Source organism: Plasmodium sp. gorilla clade G2 (genome assembly GCF_900097015.1).
Source record: "Plasmodium sp. gorilla clade G2 genome assembly, chromosome: 4".
Lineage (NCBI taxonomy): Eukaryota > Apicomplexa > Aconoidasida > Haemosporida > Plasmodiidae > Plasmodium > Plasmodium adleri (nom. inval.).
The window spans coordinates 854,776-877,730 of NC_041696.1; the positions used below are offsets into that span (position 1 = coordinate 854,776).

Consider the following 22,955-nt stretch of genomic DNA (forward strand, 5'->3'; position numbering starts at 1 on the left):
CATGAAATAAATAATATATATATGTATAAATATATATATTATATATATTATCTATTATTATATTCCCATCAGTGTTATTTAAAAAAAAAAAGAAAAGCAATTTATATATTTGATCTTTTTATCTATTTTATTTATTTCAATTTATAAACATTTGGGTTTTTTTTTTTTTTTTTTTTTTTTTTTTTTTTCAAGTCATTTTTAACATTGTTTATTATCCATAATGTCAACATATTTGGTATACTCCCTAAATTTCAAAAGAAAAAATTAATGGTATATATATATATATATATATATAATATATATAATTATTATTTTTTTATTTATTCATTTATTTATTGTTTGATGTGTATAGTTTGATATTTGTTCAATACCCTGGGTAATATGTGAGTTGATGTCTTTTAGTAAAATAATATATTTTATTTATATCTTCTGAAAAAGGCCACACATATGTTATAAAAAAAAATATACATATATATATAAATATATATATATGTATATATTTATGTGTACATATATTTTTACTTTTTACCATGGGATATTTCAAAATTGGATACAATTTTTTTAATATACGAAATGACATATTGGATGTCATATTTCAAAGTAGTTACGATGTAAAATGTTAGTAAGGATAAAATATTCTTTATACAAAAATAACTGACAAATAATATTCAAAGAAGAGAAATATATATATATATATATATATATATATATATATATACATATATGTGTCATAATTTAATATGCTTCATTGTGATTAAGTTAATAAAAAACCTATTTTTATTCATACCTATGAATAAATACTTTGTTCTTACTATTTTCAAATAATATTTCGTCAAGAAGAAATTTAAAATGAGAACATTTTGTGAAATCTAATTCTTTTTTTAAATCGATAATGTAATATTCGAATTTCTTAAAAGGAAAAAAAAAAAAAAAAAAATATATATATATATATATACAATATATATATATTATATTTATGTTTATATATTGGGTTATATAATTGGAGATGAATTTTATTTTGGAATATATTACAGAATTACAATATGAAAATATATAAATAAATAATTTTTTGCGTAAATATTTTTTACATGGGGAAAAATGATTCTAGTTGTATAATCCTCCTTAGAACATCTTATAATAATAATATCTATAATGTTGGATATGTAATTATATAAACATAATATATATATATATATATATATATATAATATATATATATTTACACATTTATATTTTATTACGCGTAATGTGAGTATTGTTTAATAATAATGCATTTTTGGAATCTTCTGAATTTCCAATATATACTCTTTTAATTATTTCTTTAAGTTTTTTTTTATTTTCTTCTTTTACATTATTATTTATATGCTTATCGTCTGTACAAATTAATTGAATGTGTAATTCATCCAAATTTAAGTTTATAGCACACATTTGGATTTTTAAAATGAAAAAAATAAAAATAAATTGTTACGTAATATATATATATATATATAATATTTATATGTTAAATACTTTTAAAGAATATACTCATTTTATTATTTTATTTTAAACTTTATATATTTTAATTTTTTAAAATAAACTCAAACTAAATTATCACAAAAAAATTAACAAAAAATATATATATTTTTTTAAACAATAGACAAAAAAATAGTTACAATTTATAAAAAAAAAAAAAAAAAAAAAATAAAATAAAATAAAATAATATAATATATATATTATAATATGCAATAATTTGATGCATAATAATTATATATATAATAAAATATAGTTAATAGTAAAATTTATATTTATTTTAAAAAATAAGAATATATGAAAAAAAAAAATTCTTTATCATAATTATTTTTATATTTTAAAAAATAAAATATTTATTATATAAAAATATATACATAAATATATTATATATATATATATAATATATATTTATTTATTAATCTTTCAAGTAATATATAAATAAATATAATAATAAAAAAAAAAAATTACATAAATATATTTAATATATATTTAATACATCGTTGAACATATATTATTTTTTTAAAATATTTGTAAGGAAAAAGAAAAATGTACATATATATATATATATATATATATATTTATATTTATTGTAAAAATTATTTAAGTGTATATATGTAATTTTTTATTCAAATATAAATATTGAGACATTTTCCATATATTTGAAAGAGAAAGAACTTTATATATATAATCCTAAACAATTTCAAAATATTGAACATATAATAAATATATATATATATATATATATATATATATTTTATTTTATTTTATTTTATTTTATTTTATTTAGTATATAATTTTGATTTACTTTATTTTTTTATGATGAGTGATAGTTATGAAGAATTAAGCGAAAAAAAAAAAAAAGTGATGGGCAAGGGTAAGGAATATTCATGTTTTGAAAAAAAGGAGAAATATGAAAAGGAAGAAAATTATGTTTTTATTGATGAAAAGTATAAAGAATATTTTGATAATATAAGTGATCTATTTGAAGAGAAAATTGATTATATATTGAAAAAACATTTTAAAAAAAACGATCCAACAAATAAAAATAAATTATTATGTTTAAATATGTGTATATTATGGCAAAAAAAATTCTTGTACCTTTTAAGTAAGAGTTTGAATGAATATGAAGAATATAAAAAATTGCATGATTTAAAAAATGATCAGGATATGAAAAAAATAGATGACAAGAAAAAAGAAAAAGATGATGAAAAGGAAAAACATATAATAAATAATAATAATGATAATAATAGTACATCAACAACTACAATCATAAGTACAAACAATAATAACATGAACAGTAATAATATCAACAATAATATCAACAATAATAATGTTGATGATAATAATATTAATGTTGATGATAATAATATTAATGGTGATGGTAATAATATTAATATCAAAGAAAATATTCATGAAGGCACAAATATATCTAAAGAAGATTTAGAAAAAGATCTTAAAAGCTATATTAAAAATGTGAAGGTTGTAGACAATAAAAATATCGAAGTTATTTATAATAAAAATTATGTCAAAGATGATAATAGACCATCAGCCAAATTATCAACTGATGAAATTTATTATTTATTAGTAGAATCCAAAAAAAGCGAAAATGAATATAAAAAGAAAATTTTCACATTCTTAAAATATTTGCCATTATTTATTCAATCTATTGAATCTAAAAGTTTAAGGGAAAAAAATATATTAGAACAAAAGTTGTTGTTAAATGGGGATGACAATATTGATGATATGAATAATGTAAATGATGTTAATAATGTGAATGATATTAATAATGTGAATAATATGAATAGCATCAATAATATGAATAATATGAATAACATCAATAATGTGAATGATATGAATAACATCAATAATGTGAACCATTTTAATGTGAATAATATGGAGAACCCATGCGAGACAAATAATTTTAATCAAAATATTTCTGCCGTAGACATTAAAAACAAACTAGATTCTATAGTCAATTTCAATTGTAATTTATCAGAAAATTTAGAACATGTTTTTAAAAATAAAATGGGAAATCTACAATTTAAAAATAAAAATAATTTTTTTAATAATTTTCAAACCAATTCTATGGATAACGAAATAAATAATATGAATGAAAAACAAAATGATGATCTTACTAATCAAACATACATAAATAATATTAATAATTTAGATGATGTTTCGAAACTTTTTGAAAATAAAAAAAATAACAAATCATTAATTTTACCATTATCAAAAGTTAATGATTTATCTCTAATAAATAATATAAGTAGAAAGTCAAATAATGGTGTCAAAGAAGATACATATGAAAATGAAAATTCTTTTTATATATATAAAAATAATATGGAGAAAATGAATTTATATGGATTAGATTTATTAATTAATTTAAATAATAATCTAATATATAAAATTAATCATGTATATAGTCTAATACAATTCTATACAATGTTGGCAAAAGATGTATTTAACGAAACATAAACAAACAAAATTCTTACAAAAAAAATATATATATATATATATATATATATATATATGTATATATATTTTTATTATTTTGTAAATGTAACAATTAAATTTGTTTATTGGTTCATTGAACGGGTTACATATATATATATATATATATTTTATTTTTTTTTTTGTTCATGTAATCATTTTATACTTTCTGATTTTTTTTTTTTTTTTTTTTTTTTTTTTTTTTTTATAATAACAAATAGTGTGTTATAATTATTATTTTATTGTATATTCTTATTTGTTTTATATCATTACATACAGTTATCTATATAAATATATAAGTGTTATATACTTAGAACAATCTTAAATATTAAGCCATCATGGAATATATAAATCGAACATAACAACTATTATATATATGATCCATAGAATTATTTTATGTATATATCCAAATATTTAATTTATAAAATTATTTATATAGAAATAAATAAATATTATAGGATGTACTTATTTGTTCTACTTTGATACATTTTTAAAATATCTAACACCTTTTCCATATTATATTCATTTATATAAAACTTTACGTTTATATTACATTATCTATAATACATTATTATTGTAAATATATATATATATATATATATTACTTTACAATTTCTTTTTATTATTACTATCATTGAACTTTCATTCTTTAGATAGAACAGATAGATATATAATATATAAATAAAAATATATTTAAACTGTATTATGTTATTTCAACAAAAGTTTAGGCATATATTCATTTTAATAATATAGATGTTTTATAAATTAATTTAAAAAAATATAAATTGAATAATCCGGGTACATATATATTTTAAAATATACTTATAATATTATTAAGTTAAATATACTACATATATATATATATATATATATATATAATGAATGGTATTAAACCATGTTACATATATTTATAATATATACTATATTATTTTTAGTATAGTTACAATTATGTTAAATATATTATTAACATGTGACGTACTTATATAAATTTAAAATATTTTTATTATAAATACATATTAGTTATAGTAATATTTAAATTATTTGTAAATTATATTTGGTGACAAATTATTTTATTAAGGGATATCAGAGAGATCATATTTATGATGTAATTACCATCGTAGGAATATATAAATTATTGTTATATAATATATATTTATTATTTATGTATGTTATTTTAAAAATAATAATTAACTCGTCTTTGTATTTCATATGAATTATAATATCATGATTTATAAAATATTTTAAAATATCCATTAAAAGGTATATAGTCTTATAAAATATATAATATTTATATTTTAGAAAAAAATATTATGAACAAAATTATATGCGATAAAAGATCATTAAAATTTAATATATTATTTACTTTATATCCATATAAATTATTTTTATCAATTATTAGAAATATCATATTTATTATGTTAAAAATGCATATTTTTTATTATAATATTGAATAGTACAAAAATGGAGAAAGAAAATAATTTGTCTAATAAGAAGAAATATTTAATATATTTCAAATGTTGCCGATAAAAATATGTATGTTGGCCACTACATATATGTATGTTATGTCATTACATATAACACTATATATGTAATGTATTACCACATATAAAAACATGTATTTCCACTTATAAGTTTGGTCAAAATGGGGGCACAACAATCTAATGAAAAAAGCAGCCTTCTAAAAAATTTTACGTACTTAATAGATAAAGATAATAAAACTGGAAAACCGCAAACCTTGAAATTAATGTATTTTGATTATTTGAATTTTTTAAAATATGAAATTGAACATAAAGCTTGGGAATGGGATATATATAAAGATATTGTAAAAAAAAATGGAGGTTCACCGACAGATGATAATTTCTTTTGCGGCTGGAAAGATATACAACAAAAAATATTTGAAACACTGAAAGGAAAACTAAAAGGTCAAAATCAAAACTCATATGATTGGAACAAAGATGCATTACCTCTAATAGATATAGAACAAAAAAGAATAAGTACTGCAGCAGATTGTAAGCAAAAAAATATAGATATTAAGGATATCACAGAATTGAAAAGTCCTGTTTTTCCAGCTCTATCTGGAGGATCGTCAGGTAGTAGTTGTCAAAATTTAACTATCGCAGAAGGATTACACATACCACTACGTCGTCGAGCACTATTAGTCGAAGGAATAGATAAATATATTAAAGGAATTAATGAAAAAATTACGGACCACGAAACGTTAAAAGACGTTATACAAAGTAAAAAAGACCCTCAAAGTCATATAGGAGAAGTTGCAGTTGAGTTGAAAAAGCAAATGATTGATGGGTTAGGTAATGACTTTAGCAAACTTATAAATGATAAATATAAAGGTACCGAACATAAAGCTTTTTGTAAAGAATGGCAACGCACAATGGAAGATTACCATACATTATTTTTAGGAGACGATATAGTTGATGAAGATGGAACTAAAGGAATTCAATGTTTAATAAAACAAATTGAAGCAAAGATGAAAGGAAAAGCAACAGATTTTAAAACAAAATGGAGTAAACATTTTAAAGAACTAGTACAAGATTTACAAACAAATCATTTGAAAGACCCAATTACACAAACACCTTGTATTATATCTTATGAGAATAAAACTCAATGTGTACGCTTTTTTGAAGAATGGGCAGAAGAGTTTTGTTTACTCAAACGTGATTTGGGGGAAATGTTGGTAGAAGAATGTGGAAAAACACCAAGTGGTGGTAGTAACAATTGTGAAGGATTATGTAATATATATAAAAAATTTTTAAATGAGTCAAAACCATATTTTCAGACATATATAAAAACTTGTACAAATACACAATATGGAGGAAATTCTTCAAAAACAAAGGAATTACAAGATATGTTTACTAAAGCAGCAAATAATAGTACGACAGAATGTTGTAAAGATAAGGGAGATTGTACACAAGAACAATTATTCGATCTTAATGAAGATAAAAGTAATATTAGATATAAATGCTTTTGTGAAAAAGGTGGATATTATAATCAAAAAGATAAAAACGCAAATTGTCAAGAACTGCTAAAACCTGCAGTGACAAGCGGCACTCTGGTTCCTCCACCCGGACATCCTGTTGCTGGTCTTGGTGTCACCACTAGTAGTGGTCCCAAAACCGTGATGGAAATAGCACAAGTGGTACAACAGGAAGCGGAAACACAGTGGAAAAGTCGTGGTGGTGATAGTTTGATAGGGGATATATCAAAAGCAAAATTTAAAGGTGGTGGAAGTATAAAGAATAAGAATGATGTTTGCCAGCTTGATAAAGAAAAACATACTAATGATAAACGTACATATAAAGCTCATATAGTTGAAGATCATTTACATCAAGGACCTTGTACAGGTAAGGATAATGAAAAAGTAAGGTTTGTTATAGGAGGAAAATGGGAAAAAGGTGGAAAAGAAGTAAAAGATGAAGATAGTGAAGTTTTGTTATCTCCACGTCGTAAGCATATGTGCACATCTAACTTAGAAAATTTAGATGTGAATGGTGCCCCTGGACTCAAAAATAATAGTGTGAACGACTCCTTTACTGGGGATGTACTATTAGCAGCAAAGGAAGAAACACAACGTATTATAGACATGTATAAAAAGAACAATGATGGTAACGACCAAGCGGGGATATGTCGTGCCGTGCGCGCAAGTTTCGCAGACCTTGGTGATATCATAAGGGGGAGAGATATTTGGAGTGGGAACGACGATATGAAGAGGTTGCAAGAACACTTACAGAAAATATTTGAAAAGATTAGGGACGAAAAAGGAAACGGTAAATATAATACCGACACCGAACCATATACACAGTTACGTTCTGACTGGTGGTCGGCCAACCGCGACCAAGTATGGGAAGCAATCAAGTGTGTGGTACAGGATTTAGTGGCCACCACAGAAACATATAGTGGTAAAGGAGGAGTGACTGGTATATCTGCGGCTTTCTGTGGATATAATGATACCACACCTGTGGATGACTACATACCGCAGAAGTTGAGATGGCTCACCGAATGGAACGAAAACTACTGCAAACAGATGAAAAGGGATTATAACGATGTGGAACAACAATGTAGGAAATGCAGGAATAGCGCACCGTGTGATAAAGAGAATGATAATTGTGGTATGTGTTCAGGTATGTGCAAAGTATATGGAGATAATGTTAAAGAATGGAAAACTCAATGGACAAAACATGAAGAACAATATAATAAATTATACTCGCAATCAAGTGGTAGCAAAGAAGAGAAGGAATTTATGCAACAACTTCAACAAAACAGTAATAACAAGTATAAGAATGCTGAGGAATTTGTAGAATCAATGAAGGGATACAAATACTGTAATGATACCTTACAGAGAGAATACAAAAAAGATAAAATTGGTCAGGACTATCATGTTTTTCAAGAACAACCTAAAGATTTTAAAGAGGAATGTGGATGTAAAACAAAGGAACCGGCAAAACCACCCGGACAGGTTCCACCTGCGGCACCAACACCAAAGAAATCCCAAGACATACAAGATTGTGAGCAAACATTTAATGGTGGAAAAAATGGTACTGTAACCTTGAGTGACTGGGAGTGTACAGAACACACAGAAATGTGCATAGACAAAAGTAAACCTAATCACGATATTACTAATTATAGTAAGAAGTTTGAACAAATTTTTAAAGAATGGTTGACATCTTTTTTCGATGAACAAACAAAAGTGAAAGATAAATCGAACGAATGCACAAATTTAAAACCATCATCAAATTCAGGTACGTGTTCTGGTGGTACTTGCGAAAAAGAATGTGAACAACATAGTTGTAAAGGTAAATGTCCTTGTTATGAAAAATGGGTAAAAAGAAAAAACCAAGAATGGAAACATTTAAAAAAATATTATAATGAATTTAGTTCGATAGATCCACTTACATGGATGAAAAGTAGTTTTAACAGGATTAAAAATGCAGACGAATATGTAAAAGGAAAGAAACAAAGTGACCTTGACTCATATAAAAGTTCGAATACTACACTTAAGAAAAAACCTATCACCATAGAAGACATACTTAAACACGAGACGTCCCAAGTGACCGAATGTTTGAAAAACTGTCCCATAAAAATTGGTTGTGAAAAAAAAGGGTTCAAAAACGATTGGAACTGTGAACCTAGTGGTACCGGAGCGAGTGGTAGTAACAAGAACATGTGTACCAAAACCGAAGGAGATGACGATGACACAAAAAAACAAAAACAACAACCACCCCCACCTAGTGATACCACTGAAATGTTTTATAATTTGTTTAATGAATGGTTGCATGATATGGAACAGATGTTGGGGACAAGCAAAACATTAGTGGAAAAAGCGTGTAGTGGTACAACACATAGTGGGACACCAGGTGGTGGTAGTGCCACTGGTGGTAGTAGTGGCCGCGATTGTAAGGAATGTAAGGAGTTATGTGGGTGTTATGAGGAGTTGAGAGGTACAATTAATACACAATGGACTAAACAACAAGAACATTATGGCAAACATAAAGATAAAGGTGATAATACGATGAAAGATATTGCACTTAATACTTATTTAGATGCACAATGTCTTATAAATGAAGCTGTAAAAACAGAAACACCAGATAGTGTACAACAGGATTTTGATAATGTACAAGCAAAATGTGAAACACTGAAATATGGACAACCGAATTTTGTGCAGGGAATATTAGAAAATGCTAAAAAAACACAATCTGTATGTGAGGAGTGCAAAGATGATCCACAACAAAAAGGTCCGATAACTGGATGTAGCCAAATTGATAACATTGAAGATAATGATTGTAGAGAAAAGGAATATGATGGTTTTAAAGACGATAACGTTACAGAGAAAAAAACGTGGTCGTGTAAAAATAATAAACCTCCATCAACAGATGTTTTAAAAGATGTTTGTGTTCCTCCTAGAGGACAAAGTATATGTGTAGCAAACATGTATGATACTAAAAACAAAACCTTAAAACCAATCGGTACAGTAGATGATTTGAAAAAAAAATTAGAAGCTGCTATAAAAAAAGAAACAACACGTTTATGGCAAAAATTTGGAACAAATGATAAAGATAAAGCATGTAGATTAACACATAGAAGTTTGAACGATTTTAAACATATTGTAATTGGTGATATGTTATGGAAACCTGGAAGTATTAAATCAATAGAAGATAAATTTGGTACATTAATAAAACCAAAAACTGGTAATACCCTTACTACTGAAGATAGAGAAAAATGGTGGAAAGAACATGAGTCGGAATTTTGGGATGCAGTAAAATGTGGCATAAAAGAAAGTGGTGCACCTGGTGCCACTGGCAATGAATGCCCCCGGTTTATTAGTGATGATGACCAATTTGAATGGTGGGCAAAAGAGTGGTCGGAGGACTACTACGATAAGAGGTACCACTTGGTGAAGGATATGGATGAGACGTGTAAGAGTAGTACATGTGATAATAGTAAGAATATACGTAATGGAGAATGTGGAAAAAAATGTAACGAATATAAATCTTTTCTTGCACTTAAACGGAAAGAGTGGACAAAAAATTTCCAACCATATTTAAAAGAACAAGAAACGAAGAACCCTGATAAATATTCTGAAGAAATTTTTTATTTATTAAACCCTTGTACTTATCAGAGTTGTGACAATAAATACATGACGGCATTACTAAGTACCAAAGATTATGGGGATAAAGAAAAAATATGTACATGTGATACGACACCGGATGAAACCGACCCATGTGATACCAAATTTGAACATTACGGTTGCAATGAAAAAAAGTATAGAGATATATGGAGTACAGTGAGTGTCAGAAACCCCGTGGATCGTAAACGTGTGTACGCTCCCCCGCGCCGTAACAGTATGTGCATAGGTTGGTTGTTTTCACCAATAATAAGTGGTGACACACAAAAAAGTGGTGGTACTAAAAGTGGTGATATGACCAAAGATAAAGCCAAAAACCTGTTAAAAGAAAAATTAATTAACGCAGCAAGAGGTGAGGCACACTACCTATGGACATACTACAAGGGAAAAAATGGTATCACCCCTACCGCTAGTGGTGAACCAAGTAAGTATTGCCGCGCCCTCGTACGTAGTTATTACGACTATGGCGATATGATCAAAGGTACCGATCTGTGGTCCGCGGGGTATTCGTCACTCGTGGAGAAAAATATCCGCGACGTGTTTGCCATGGACGATAGTGGTGGTACTAAACCGAGTGATATGGACATAGCGGATGATCGCCGCAAGTGGTGGGAATCGGTACGTAAAGATGTGTGGGCCGCAATGCAGTGTAAAACCACTGGCATCTGTGACCCCACTGGCGATGTCCCCACCACTTATGAAAACCACGATCAGTTTTTGCGTTGGTTCCTCGAATGGGGAGAAAACTTTTGTGAACAAAAACAGGAGTATATGACGCAGTTGGACGATATATGTATTAAAAAACAATGTAACAGTATGTGCGGGGGAACCACTTGCGAACCCTGTCAAAAGCAATGTGCTAAATATCATAATTGGTTATTAACTAAAAAGAATGAATGGAATGGTCAAAAAAGTAAATATACGGAGGAATATAAAAATAACAAGGGAATAAATTATAGTAGATATGAAGATACGAAGGAACGACCTCACACCTATCTACAAAAAAAAGCAAATGGATGTAAAGATGAAGAATTTAATAAATTATTTAAGAGACAAGATAAAAACTATCAACCATACAGAGTAAAATGTAAAAAATGTATAGAGAAATTAACGAAAGATATTGTAGAAAATATTAAAAGCGGAAAAAAACCTGGTACCGCTAAACCAGAAGATATCCATTCGTTATGTAAAGATCCATGTAATATAGACGATCAAGGAAAGTTTAAAAAAATTATTGGTGAGGAGGACTATGATAAAATTAATGGTAAAGATAATTGTAAAGGACTGAACTCGTCAGCAATAAGTAAAGAAATAAAATGGAAGAACACAGATGATGGAGAATATAAACATTTGAAGACAGATCCTAACTACCAAAATGACCCTGTATCTGAAAATGTATATATTCCTCCTAGAAAACAACGCTTATGTTTTAAAGGACTTGATGGCTCTATTAATAATGTTGATAATGAAGATAAATTGTTCGAACATTTGATGAAACTTTCTGCAATTGAAGGACATAATTTAGGAGAATATTATAAAAACAAAAATGGCACAAAAGATGGGTATGATTATGAAGTTAGTCCCTGTAATGCGTTAAAATATAGTTTTTTTGATTTAAGAGATATTATTATAGGATACGATATGTTGGAACCTGAGAAAACTAATACGGGGAAAAACTTAATTGAAATATTTAAAAAAGATGATGATGCTAACGGCACCCCTGGCAGCACGTATCGTAGAAATTGGTGGACCCAAAACAAAGACTGTGTCTGGAAAGCTATGGTATGTGGTTACAAAAAAAGTGGCGCCAATGCACTAAGTGGTTGCGACCAACCTAGTGGTGAACCTATAGGTGATGACCGCCCTAGTGGTACTGCACACCAATTTTTACGATGGTTTGCCGAATGGGGAGAAGATTTTTGTAAAAAATACCACGTGGAGTTGGGGAAGTTGGATAAGGCATGTGTGAGTTGTACTCCTAATGGTACAACATGTCCGAATAATGGTAAATGTGATGAGTGCAGAAATGCGTGTCAAACATATAAAGCATTTATTGAAACGTGGAGACCTCAATATGAAAAACAAAGCAAAAAATTCAAGGACGATAAATCATCATATGAAAAGGATAGTGATGCAAAACAATCAACCCATGCTTATCAATATTTGAACAAAAAAATAAAAAAATTTTGTTCAAACAGTGGTACAAATAGTGGTACTAATATAAGTTGTGATTGTATGAAAAACCCATCTACACAAACCACGTCACCCACCAGTGATACCCCCAAATCTTTGGATCAACTACCTAGTGAGTATAAATCACGCTGCGAGTGTGATGCCACTAGTGCTAAACCCGCTGCTGTGAAACCACAAGAAGATATATGTGAGAAGGTGGAGAAATATATTAAAGAAAATGAAGATCCAAGTAAAGGAAAAAATAATCGATGTAATCCAAAAGTGAATGCAGATTGGGATTGCGGTGGGAAACCTAAGAGTGTAGTTTTTGGAAAAGGAGAATGTATGCCACCTAGGAGACAAAAAATGTGCATAAAATATTTAAAAGAATTTTCTGTTAATTCAAAAACAAACGAAGAAGCTTTAAAAGACGCATTAATCAAATGTGCATCACTAGAAACTTTTTTGTTATGGAAAAAATATAAAGAAGATAAACAAAAAGAAAATCCATCAATAAAAGCGGACCAACTCGATAAAGAATTAAAACAAGAAGGAAAAATTCCTGAAGATTTTAAAAGACAAATGATCTATACTTATAGTGATTTGAAAGATATGATAATAGGAAAAGATATAGGTAATGATAATGGCAAAGATATAAAAGGTAAGGTGACGAACGTTTTAAAAAATGACAAAAGTGGCAAATATAATAGTCAAAGTGATGACCAAAAACGCCAATCCTGGTGGGATGGAATAAAAGAGGACGTATGGAAAGGTATGTTATGTTCATTAAGTTATAATGAAGGAACACAAAAAGTGGAAACAAATGTTAAACAAAAACTGGAAAACAAAGCCAATAACAACACGTACGATACAGTGAAATTCAGTGGTACCACTAGTGACGGCCTCGCGGCTTTCGCCTCTCGGCCTCAGTTCCTCCGCTGGATGACCGAATGGGGGGAACACTACTGTGTGACACAGAAAAAACACTATGACGAGGTAAAAACACAGTGTCAGAAATGTACTCTAGATAGTGCTAGTACTAGTGCCACACCAACATGTGAAAAAACTGGTACAAAAGGGAAATCATGCTTAGAATGTCAAAAGAAGTGTGAAGCATATAAAACAGAAGTACAAAGATGGAAAGGTCAATGGGAAAAACAACAAACAAAATACGAAACATTGTACAAACAAGCAACAAGTGGTACTGTTACTACCGCAACAGCAGATCCCGTGGTCACATACCTAAAAACCCAAACCAAAAATAGTGGTACCACCGAGTATTCTAGTGCTGGAAAATATTTGACAAGTGAAGGATTCATAAGTGGGTGCGAAAAACAAAATAAATTCGAGAACAGTGGTAACAACTATGCGTTTAGTGATTACCCCGATACGTATAAAAATGAGTGTACGTGTAAGGATAAAGTGGTGGTACCAGTACCGACACAAACCCCTGGTAGTGTTGACCCTGGTGTTACAACCATTACTACTAAAACTCAAGATGGAAGAGGACAAGTTGTAATTTCTACTATCGCCTCAAGTGACCCCCCTGAACCACCTGATCCAAATACTGTCCCCCAAGGTGGTGGTGGTACAGGTGGTAGTACAAGTGGACCCATGAAAGAAGAAATATGTAAAAATAATGGAACTATAGAGTGTGACAAAGTGAAACATGACGGCGAAATACCTGTCCCTATGGATCCACAAACTGGTGACACTAATCGTAACAAAGATGGAACCACAGATAAATGTGGTGGAATACCTAGTGATATGTCAGATATTAAGTGGAAAAACAAAAACGACGATAAAGATTACCATAAGTTGGATAATGGTGTGTACGTTTCGCCCAGAAGACAAAAATTATGCGTACATGATCTAGACAAATCTACAGACAAAGATACGGTAAAAAAAAATTTATTAACCGTTGCTGCAAATGAAGGATATAATCTAGGAATTAAATATGATGAATATAAAGAAACATATGGTGTATCTCCTTGCAATGCATTGAAATATAGTTTTTATGATTATAAACATATAATTGAAGGAACAGATCATTTAGAAGATGATAAAAAGAACATAGAACCGAAATTGAAGAAAATATTTACAAGTGGTGGCCAATCTGGTGGTGATCGCAAAACGTGGTGGGATAAAAATAAATCATGTGTATGGGAAGCTATGAAATGTGGGTATAAAAGTGGTAGAGAAAAAGGTGGAAATAGTGCACCAGATATAAACAATTGTGGAGATATTCCAACTGAATTTGATAATAGTGATCAATTTTTGATGTGGTTTATTGAATGGAGTGAAGATTTTTGTACGATACGTAGTAAAGAGGAAAAAGAGGTAACTAATAAATGCGTTCATGCAACATGTCAAACACATAAAGGTAAAATGGAAACAAATATTGATGAATGTAATAATGCATGTAATAATTATAAAAAATATATTACAGATAAAAAAAATGAATACACTAAGCAAAAAGATAAATTTACTTCTGACAAAGCAAAGCACCCCTTACCTCAAGGATATAATGAAGCACAAAATAAAGAACCCTATCAATATTTGAAAGAAAACTCTTTGAATAATCAATCTGGTTGTCTTTCTGAAAAATTTAGTGATGATAAGAAATGGGAAAAACCTTCAGATACGCTACCTGAACACATTAGAGAAAAATGCGATTGTCCTGAACCTCCTAAACCTAAATATTGTGTAGAACAAACCGCTAATGAAGTAACAAATGAAGCAAAGAAAAATGTAGATGATATATTAAAAGGAACTAATAATATATATAATGGAAATTGCAGGGACATAGATAAAACTGAATATATGTTAACAAATGGAGGAACATGTAAATTTAACGATAATTTTTGGACCCCAAATAAAACTTCTATTGATGAATGTAAAAGCAACGGAAAAACGCGTTTTGAAATAGAGAAAAAATGGGATTTCCATACACAAAAAACGGTAGGAAATAAAAACATATGTGTTCCTCCTAGAAGAAAAGATATGTGTTTGAACAAATTGGAAGATATTGATGATAAAACTGTTACTGATAGTAATGCGTTACTTCAAAAAATTCAAGAAGTAGCAAAAAATGAAGGAGATGATATAATAAGACAACTATTACCTAAAAATCCTTGTAATGAAGATGTAATTTGTAAAGTTATGAAGTATAGTTTTGCAGATTTGGGTGATATTGTTAGAGGAAGAGATATATTAATAAGTAATAATGGTAATGTTAATGAAATAGAGAAAAAATTACAAAAGGTTTTTGAAAATATACAAAAAGAAAATACTATAAAATCCAAATATCCGGACATTACATCTGACTTGCATAAATTACGTTCTGATTGGTGGGATACAAATAGAGTATCAATTTGGAAAGCTATGACCTGTTCTGCACCAAATGAAGCAAAAATTTATGTAACCGAACAAGGAGGATACATTTCTCTTTTAACTAAAACACTAATTAAATGTGGACATAAGGATAATCCTCCCGATTATGATTATATCCCGCAAACGTTTCGCTGGATAAGTGAATGGAGCGAAAATTTCTGTATGTACCAAAACCATTTATTGGAAACGATGAGAAATTGTGAAAATTGTAGCAAAAACACTAACAAATGTGAACAAAAAATTTATGGAGCATGTAGGGAATGTAAAGACAAATGTAAGACATACAGTGAATTTGTTGATAAATGGAAGAAACAGTATGGTGTGTTGAACGAAGCGTACAAAGAAATATATACTAAAGCTACAACTAGTGGAGGTGCAAGTAATAATGTTGATGAAAATACTAAAAATTTTGTAACTAAATTGAAAGAAAAATGCAAAGATATTGACACTTCAGATAAATATCTTCAAAAGGGAAGTGCTTGTCGAAGATTTAAATTTGGAGAAAATGATAAATCTAAGAATGATTATGCTTTTCATACAGAACCCCTTAGATATAAAGACCATTGTGATTGTGCTCGTAATTTTGATCTATTAGATGAATGTCCTGTTATTACTAATGTATGTAATAAATATGGTAAGGGACTTTGTAAAAGAAAAAACCTCGACAAAGAAAAAGATGAATGGAAAAATCACCTTCTAAAAGTTCAAAATACAGGAATTTTAGTTCCTCCTAGAAGGAGACAGTTATGTTTTACACGCATTAGAAACTTTTATCCTAGAATCAAAGATGAAAACACGTTTAAGGAATATGTTCTAGAAGATGCATCCAGAGAAGCAAAAATGTTGAGGGATTTCTATAAAAAAGACAACCAAAGTGATATATTGTTGGATGCTATGAGATACAGTTTTGCCGATATAGGAAATATTGTTAAAGGTGATGATATGTTGGACGATTTAGAACGTGTACAAAATCATTTAAATGAAATATTTAAAAAAACTGGAAGTGGAAGTGGAACTGGAACTAATGATATATCTCAGAATCGTAAAAAATGGTGGAATGAAAATAAAGAAAAAGTCTGGAATGTTATGATGTGTCATTATCATGGAAAAGAGAAAACAACAAGTACATGTCCAAAACACGGTGATATCGATAAAGAAGATCAGTTTTTAAGATGGTTTACTGAATGGACAGAAAATTTCTGTAGAAGGAGAAACGAATTGTATGATAAGTTAAACGCTGAATGCAAATCTGCCAGATGTGATACTGAGAAAGGAAAAATAGATAAAAATGGCTGTGAAACTGCCTGTAAAAAATATAAAAATTTTATTTTAACAAAAAAAAACGATTACCAATCACTAAAGACTGAATACGATAAGAATTATAAATCATCCAGAGGACAAAATAAAGATGTTCATGAATTCTTTAAGAGGAAATGTAAAGGTAAATGCGACTGTCTTTCTAAAAATTTTTATGTTGATACAAAATGGGAAAATCCTTATGATACATTTGACTTTTCCAGCCATAAACTTAAATGTGAATGCAAAAAAATTGATAACTCAACTCCTGCAGTAGTACCCCCAGCTGCGGCAGAAAAAAAAAATGATAAAGATGTAAAACCAGAACCTCCTGCTGTTCAGCCAGATTCAGGTGGTGGATCACAACCCGTAACACCCTCGGCACCTTCACCCTCAGCACCTGGAGGAACCATAACACCATCAAATCCACAAAATGATGAACCATTTAATACTGACATTTTAAATACTACTCTTCCTGTTGGAATCAGTTTTATATTAGGTTCGATTGCTTTACTGTTTTATTTGAAGGTAAGAGTTATATGTGTGGTTTTATATGTTAAATGTAATTATATATATGTATATGTGTGTTTTTTTTTTTGTATGTTATGTATATTGAAATATAGTAAGAAAAAAGAAATTAGATATATATAAAAAAAAAAAATGATAAAAAGGTATATATTGGAATATATTTGTTGAAATAATAAAGAATATATGGGAATAAATTTGTTAAAATAATAAGTATATATAGATAAAATAATTTCAGAAATTTTAAAAATATAAATAAAAAATGAGAAATGTTTTTAAATAAAAAAGAGATAAAATAATTTCAGAAATTTCAAAATATAAATAGAAATATAAATTTTCTTAAATAAAAAAAAAATAAAATAAATTCAATTAAAATAAAAAAAAATGAGAAATGTTATGAAAAAAAGAATATAAAAAAAAAAAATTCAGTTAAAATAAAATAAAATAAAATATGAGAAATGTTATGAAAAAGAAATACAGAAAAAAAAATTCATTAAAAAAAAAAAATGAGAACAAATTTGGTATCAGAAAATAATTAAAAAAAAAAATTGTTAAAAAAAAACAATGAGATATTTTATGAAAGAAAAAAAATACACAATAAAAATTCATTTAAAATAAAAAAATGACAAAATATTTTATCAGAAAATAATTAACAAGAAAAAAAAAAAAGGAATATATAGTTAAAAAAAAATTGATAAAATAAAAAAAAAATATATATGGGAACAATTTAGTTGAAAGAAAAAAAAAAAAAAGAGAGAGAAAAAAAAATATATTAACACATTTCAAAATAAATAAGAAAATTTTATTAAACAGAATTCATTAAGAAAATAAAATGAGAAAATATTTTGTATCAGAAATAAATTAAAAAAAAAAAAGGAATATATATTGATATATATTTCTTGATATAAAAAAAAAGAAATATTTAGGGAAAAAGATGTGTTCAAATAATAAGTATATATAGAAATAATTTAGTTGAAATAAAAAAAAGAAATATATAGTTAAAAAAATTTGTTAAAATATGGAATATATAGAAAAACAAATTTGTTTTAAATAGAAAAAACAAATATATGGAAACACATTTGTTAAAATATAAAAAGAATATATGGGAACAATTTAGGTGAAATAATAAGTATATATGTGAAGAAATTTGTTGGAATAAAAAAGAAATATATAGTTTAAAAAATTTGACAAAAATACAAAATAAAAAATAATTGAAATAAAAATGGAATTAAAATAAAAACTGAGAACAAATTTTATTAGAAAAAATATAAAAACAATTCATTTAAATAAAAATGATGAAAAGAAAAATTAAGTTAAAATAAAAATATATATATATATATATATATATATATATATATATAATTCAGTTAAAATAAAAAAAAAAATAAAATAAAATACCTATATATACATACATATACATATATCCAAACACCTACATATATATATATATATATATATATATACCCAAACATACATATACCTAAACTCACATAACTACATATATATATATATATATATATATATATATATATATACCAATACATATTTACATTTTTTAGAAAAAGCCCAAAACTTCTGCTGTGGATATTTTTCGTGTCCTTGATGTACCACAAAACGATTATAACATACCTGATGAAACATCCACTAATAGATATATACCTTATAGGAGTCAATATAAAGGCAAAACATATATATATGTCGAAGGAGAAGAAACGGACAATTATGTTCGCGACATATCTTCCTCTGATATTACTTCATCTTCTGAAAGTGAATATGAAGAACTTGATATTAATGATATATATCCATATAGATCGCCAAAATATAAAACTTTAATTGAAGTGGTACTAAAACCTAGTACAAATAATAATGTACAAGATACTTATACAAATGATGTGAAAGATAATAGTGATATACCCACCGATAAATTTACTGAGGAAGAATGGAATCAACTGAAACAGGATTTTATTTTGAACATGTTACAAACTTATAATATGGATATACCTGAAAATCTAAGTGGACATACGTTCATGGACCCACAACCTGATACTGTGGATAATAGTGTAGGAGAAAAAGCTTTCATTACACAAATCCAAGATAGAGTTTTACATGGTGATAGCGATGTTTTTAGTTATAATATTAATTGGAATATTCCCGAAAATATTTATAGGACTACTAATAATTTGGATGATTCAAAATATGTTTCAAATGATCAATATACTGGAATTGATTTAATCAATGATTCGTTAAACAGTGATCAACATATTGATATATATGATGAATTATTGAAAAGAAAAGAAAATGAATTATCTGGAACAAAAAATCCAAAAAATACAACAACAAATAGTGTTGTGAAAGAAACATATAGTGATCCTATAAATAATCAAATAGATTTGTTCCATAAATGGCTAGAGAGACATAGAGATATGTGCAACAAATGGAATAATAAAGAAGAAATATTAGGTAAATTGAATGAAAAATGGAATAACGAAAATAAAGAACATGTATTAGATATACCCTTGAATGATGATGATATTAATAGAATTAATGATGAAAATTATAATATGTTTAATGCAAACAATTTATATGATGATTCAAATATAATATCTCTTGAACATCATGGATCTACAAATATTCCATATAATGATCTTGCAACTCAAAATAATGGATTTCATACAAAGAAGTTACGATCAAATATATCAATGGATATACATTTTGATGAAAATAATATACATGTGGATGAGAATAATAATAATGTGTTATCCACTAATGTAACACATGACGACGATCAGTTGGAAAATTTTTACAATTTTTGATTATATGGAAAATAATTATCCTGAAAAATATGATCATCATTTAATTGATAATGAGGAAAATTATATAAATACAAAAAGGAATGTTTTTAGAGAATTTATTAATAAAAAATTAATGTAAAAACTTATTCCAATATGTAATATATGGAATATATAACAAATATATACATATATACATTTCAATATATACAACGATTTTTTTTTTTTATATTTATTTGTTTTTTTTTTTTTTTATATTTTTTTGTTTTTTTTTTTTTTTTTTTTGGAATGTTATATAATTGCTAATTATTGTATATTTTTTCTTGAATATTAGAATTCTCATTTATAATGAATCTATATTTTTATCTAAATATACATATTTCAATTTAATTTATTTTTTAATTTTTTTTATATGTTCAAAAAAATTTTTATTTTTTATAATTAAGAAAAAAAGAACAAAATTAAATTAACAATATATATTTTGGATAAAAATTTTAATTAATATTAAATATAAATGGAAATATAAATATATATAAATAATTAGTTATAAATAAAATGAAATAGAAAAATATTATTTTTTTCAATAAAGGATTAAAGACATTTATTTTAAGTATAAATAAAATATTATAATTTCACAAAGAATATTTGTGCTATAAATCGAAAAGAATTAATTGTATATTCAATGCCGAATAATATAAAAAAAATTTTAATTTATGATTAATAATTTGTGAAAGCATTGTGTAAATTCTCAATTTACATTTGTATTTATTTTTAAATTTAATATTATCATTAAACGATGCTTTATATTTTTATTTTAAATTAAATAACTATGAAAATAAAGCAAAATATATAATTATATATAATACAATTAATATTAAAATATTTAAAAATTGAAAGAATATTTTATAACAAAAATTAAAATTTTATTTCTTTTTATTTATAATTTTTTGCTCTTTATTTTTATTTATCACTTGACATAATTTTTATGTTTTTTTTTTTTTTTTCTTGTCATATTATTTGTTATATGTGTGTAAAACTTTATCATATATATCTGAATTTTTCTAAAAAAATTAAAGTAAAAACAATGAAATATATATATAATGGTAGAGAGATAATAGTATAATATTCTTTTTATATAAAATAAAAAAATGTTTGTTATTATTATTTTTACATATCTCAAAATAATATTATAATGAAATCAAAAAAGACATTAGATATATAACGAAGGAAAAGCAAAATACATATATGTAATATGTTTTTATTATGAGAGTTCTTATTTTATTTTTTTTTTTTTTTGATAAATTTTATTCTTGTACTTGTATTTTGTACATTATTTTTTATATGTAATTTTAATTATTTTTTATTTTTTTTTTTTGGGGTAGCATTTATTTATTTGTGATAGGTAATAAATTAATATTTAATTATGTATTTATACATATGTTTTATGTGGTTATTAATTTGCATAATTAAATGAAAAAATATATATAAAATAAATATATTAACATATAAATAATATTCATAATACTATATTAAATGCTTCTATATTAAAATAAAATACAATAATATTTCTTGTTATTTATATAAACAATTTCTTATTTTTATTTAATTTGGTTTATTTTTAATTTTTTTATTCTTTTATGCAAACAAACAAAAAAAATATATATATATATATAATTAAAATTAAAAAATAAAAATTAATAACTAAAAGGAAATAAAAAAAAAAACATAAAGTAAAAACATTATTAAATGTCCAAAATAGAAAAGAATTAAATAAAAAGATAAAATAAAAAAAAATACACAAAACAAATAACTTATTCTATATTCCAAAATGGTTAATTTCCCAATTTCCAGTATATCAAAAATTTATATATAAATATAATTTAATACATTAAAAAAAAAATTATAAAATAAAAACATTATTAAATATTCAAAAAGAAAAAAAAATTCAACTCGAAATATAAAATATATAAGTATATGTTCATATATATATAAATTATATAGTACGTAAAATTCTAAAGGTAAACAACTAAATACATATACATATATATATAATTGAATATTCATATATGTAATAAAATTTAAATATAACCACAACCAATTTACCCTTTCAAAATAAAGTACATATTCATATCGTTGTACTCTAT

General features: G+C 26.0%; 3 protein-coding genes across 3 annotated transcripts; 2 read left to right on the top strand and 1 right to left on the bottom strand.

The window, feature by feature from the left end:
- Positions 1-198: 198 nt before the first annotated feature.
- On the bottom strand, positions 199-1,428 carry PADL01_0419700 (conserved Plasmodium protein, unknown function; the record flags this gene model as incomplete). Its single annotated transcript, XM_028685320.1, has 6 exons — positions 199-244; positions 372-429; positions 530-654; positions 788-909; positions 1,089-1,147; positions 1,242-1,428. The coding sequence occupies 6 exons, from the start codon at positions 1,426-1,428 to the stop codon at positions 199-201; spliced, it is 597 nt and encodes a 198-aa protein (XP_028536830.1).
- Positions 1,429-2,325: 897 nt separating this feature from the next.
- On the top strand, positions 2,326-3,984 carry PADL01_0419800 (conserved Plasmodium protein, unknown function; the record flags this gene model as incomplete). The annotated part of the gene is made up of 1 exon (XM_028685321.1): positions 2,326-3,984. One exon carries the CDS (start codon positions 2,326-2,328, stop codon positions 3,982-3,984), a length of 1,659 nt encoding a protein of 552 aa, XP_028536831.1.
- Positions 3,985-5,641: 1,657 nt separating this feature from the next.
- On the top strand, positions 5,642-20,835 carry PADL01_0419900 (erythrocyte membrane protein 1, PfEMP1, putative; the record flags this gene model as incomplete). Its single annotated transcript, XM_028685322.1, has 2 exons — positions 5,642-18,025; positions 19,582-20,835. The coding sequence occupies 2 exons, from the start codon at positions 5,642-5,644 to the stop codon at positions 20,833-20,835; spliced, it is 13,638 nt and encodes a 4,545-aa protein (XP_028536832.1).
- Between the last annotated feature and the right edge of the window lie 2,120 nt (positions 20,836-22,955).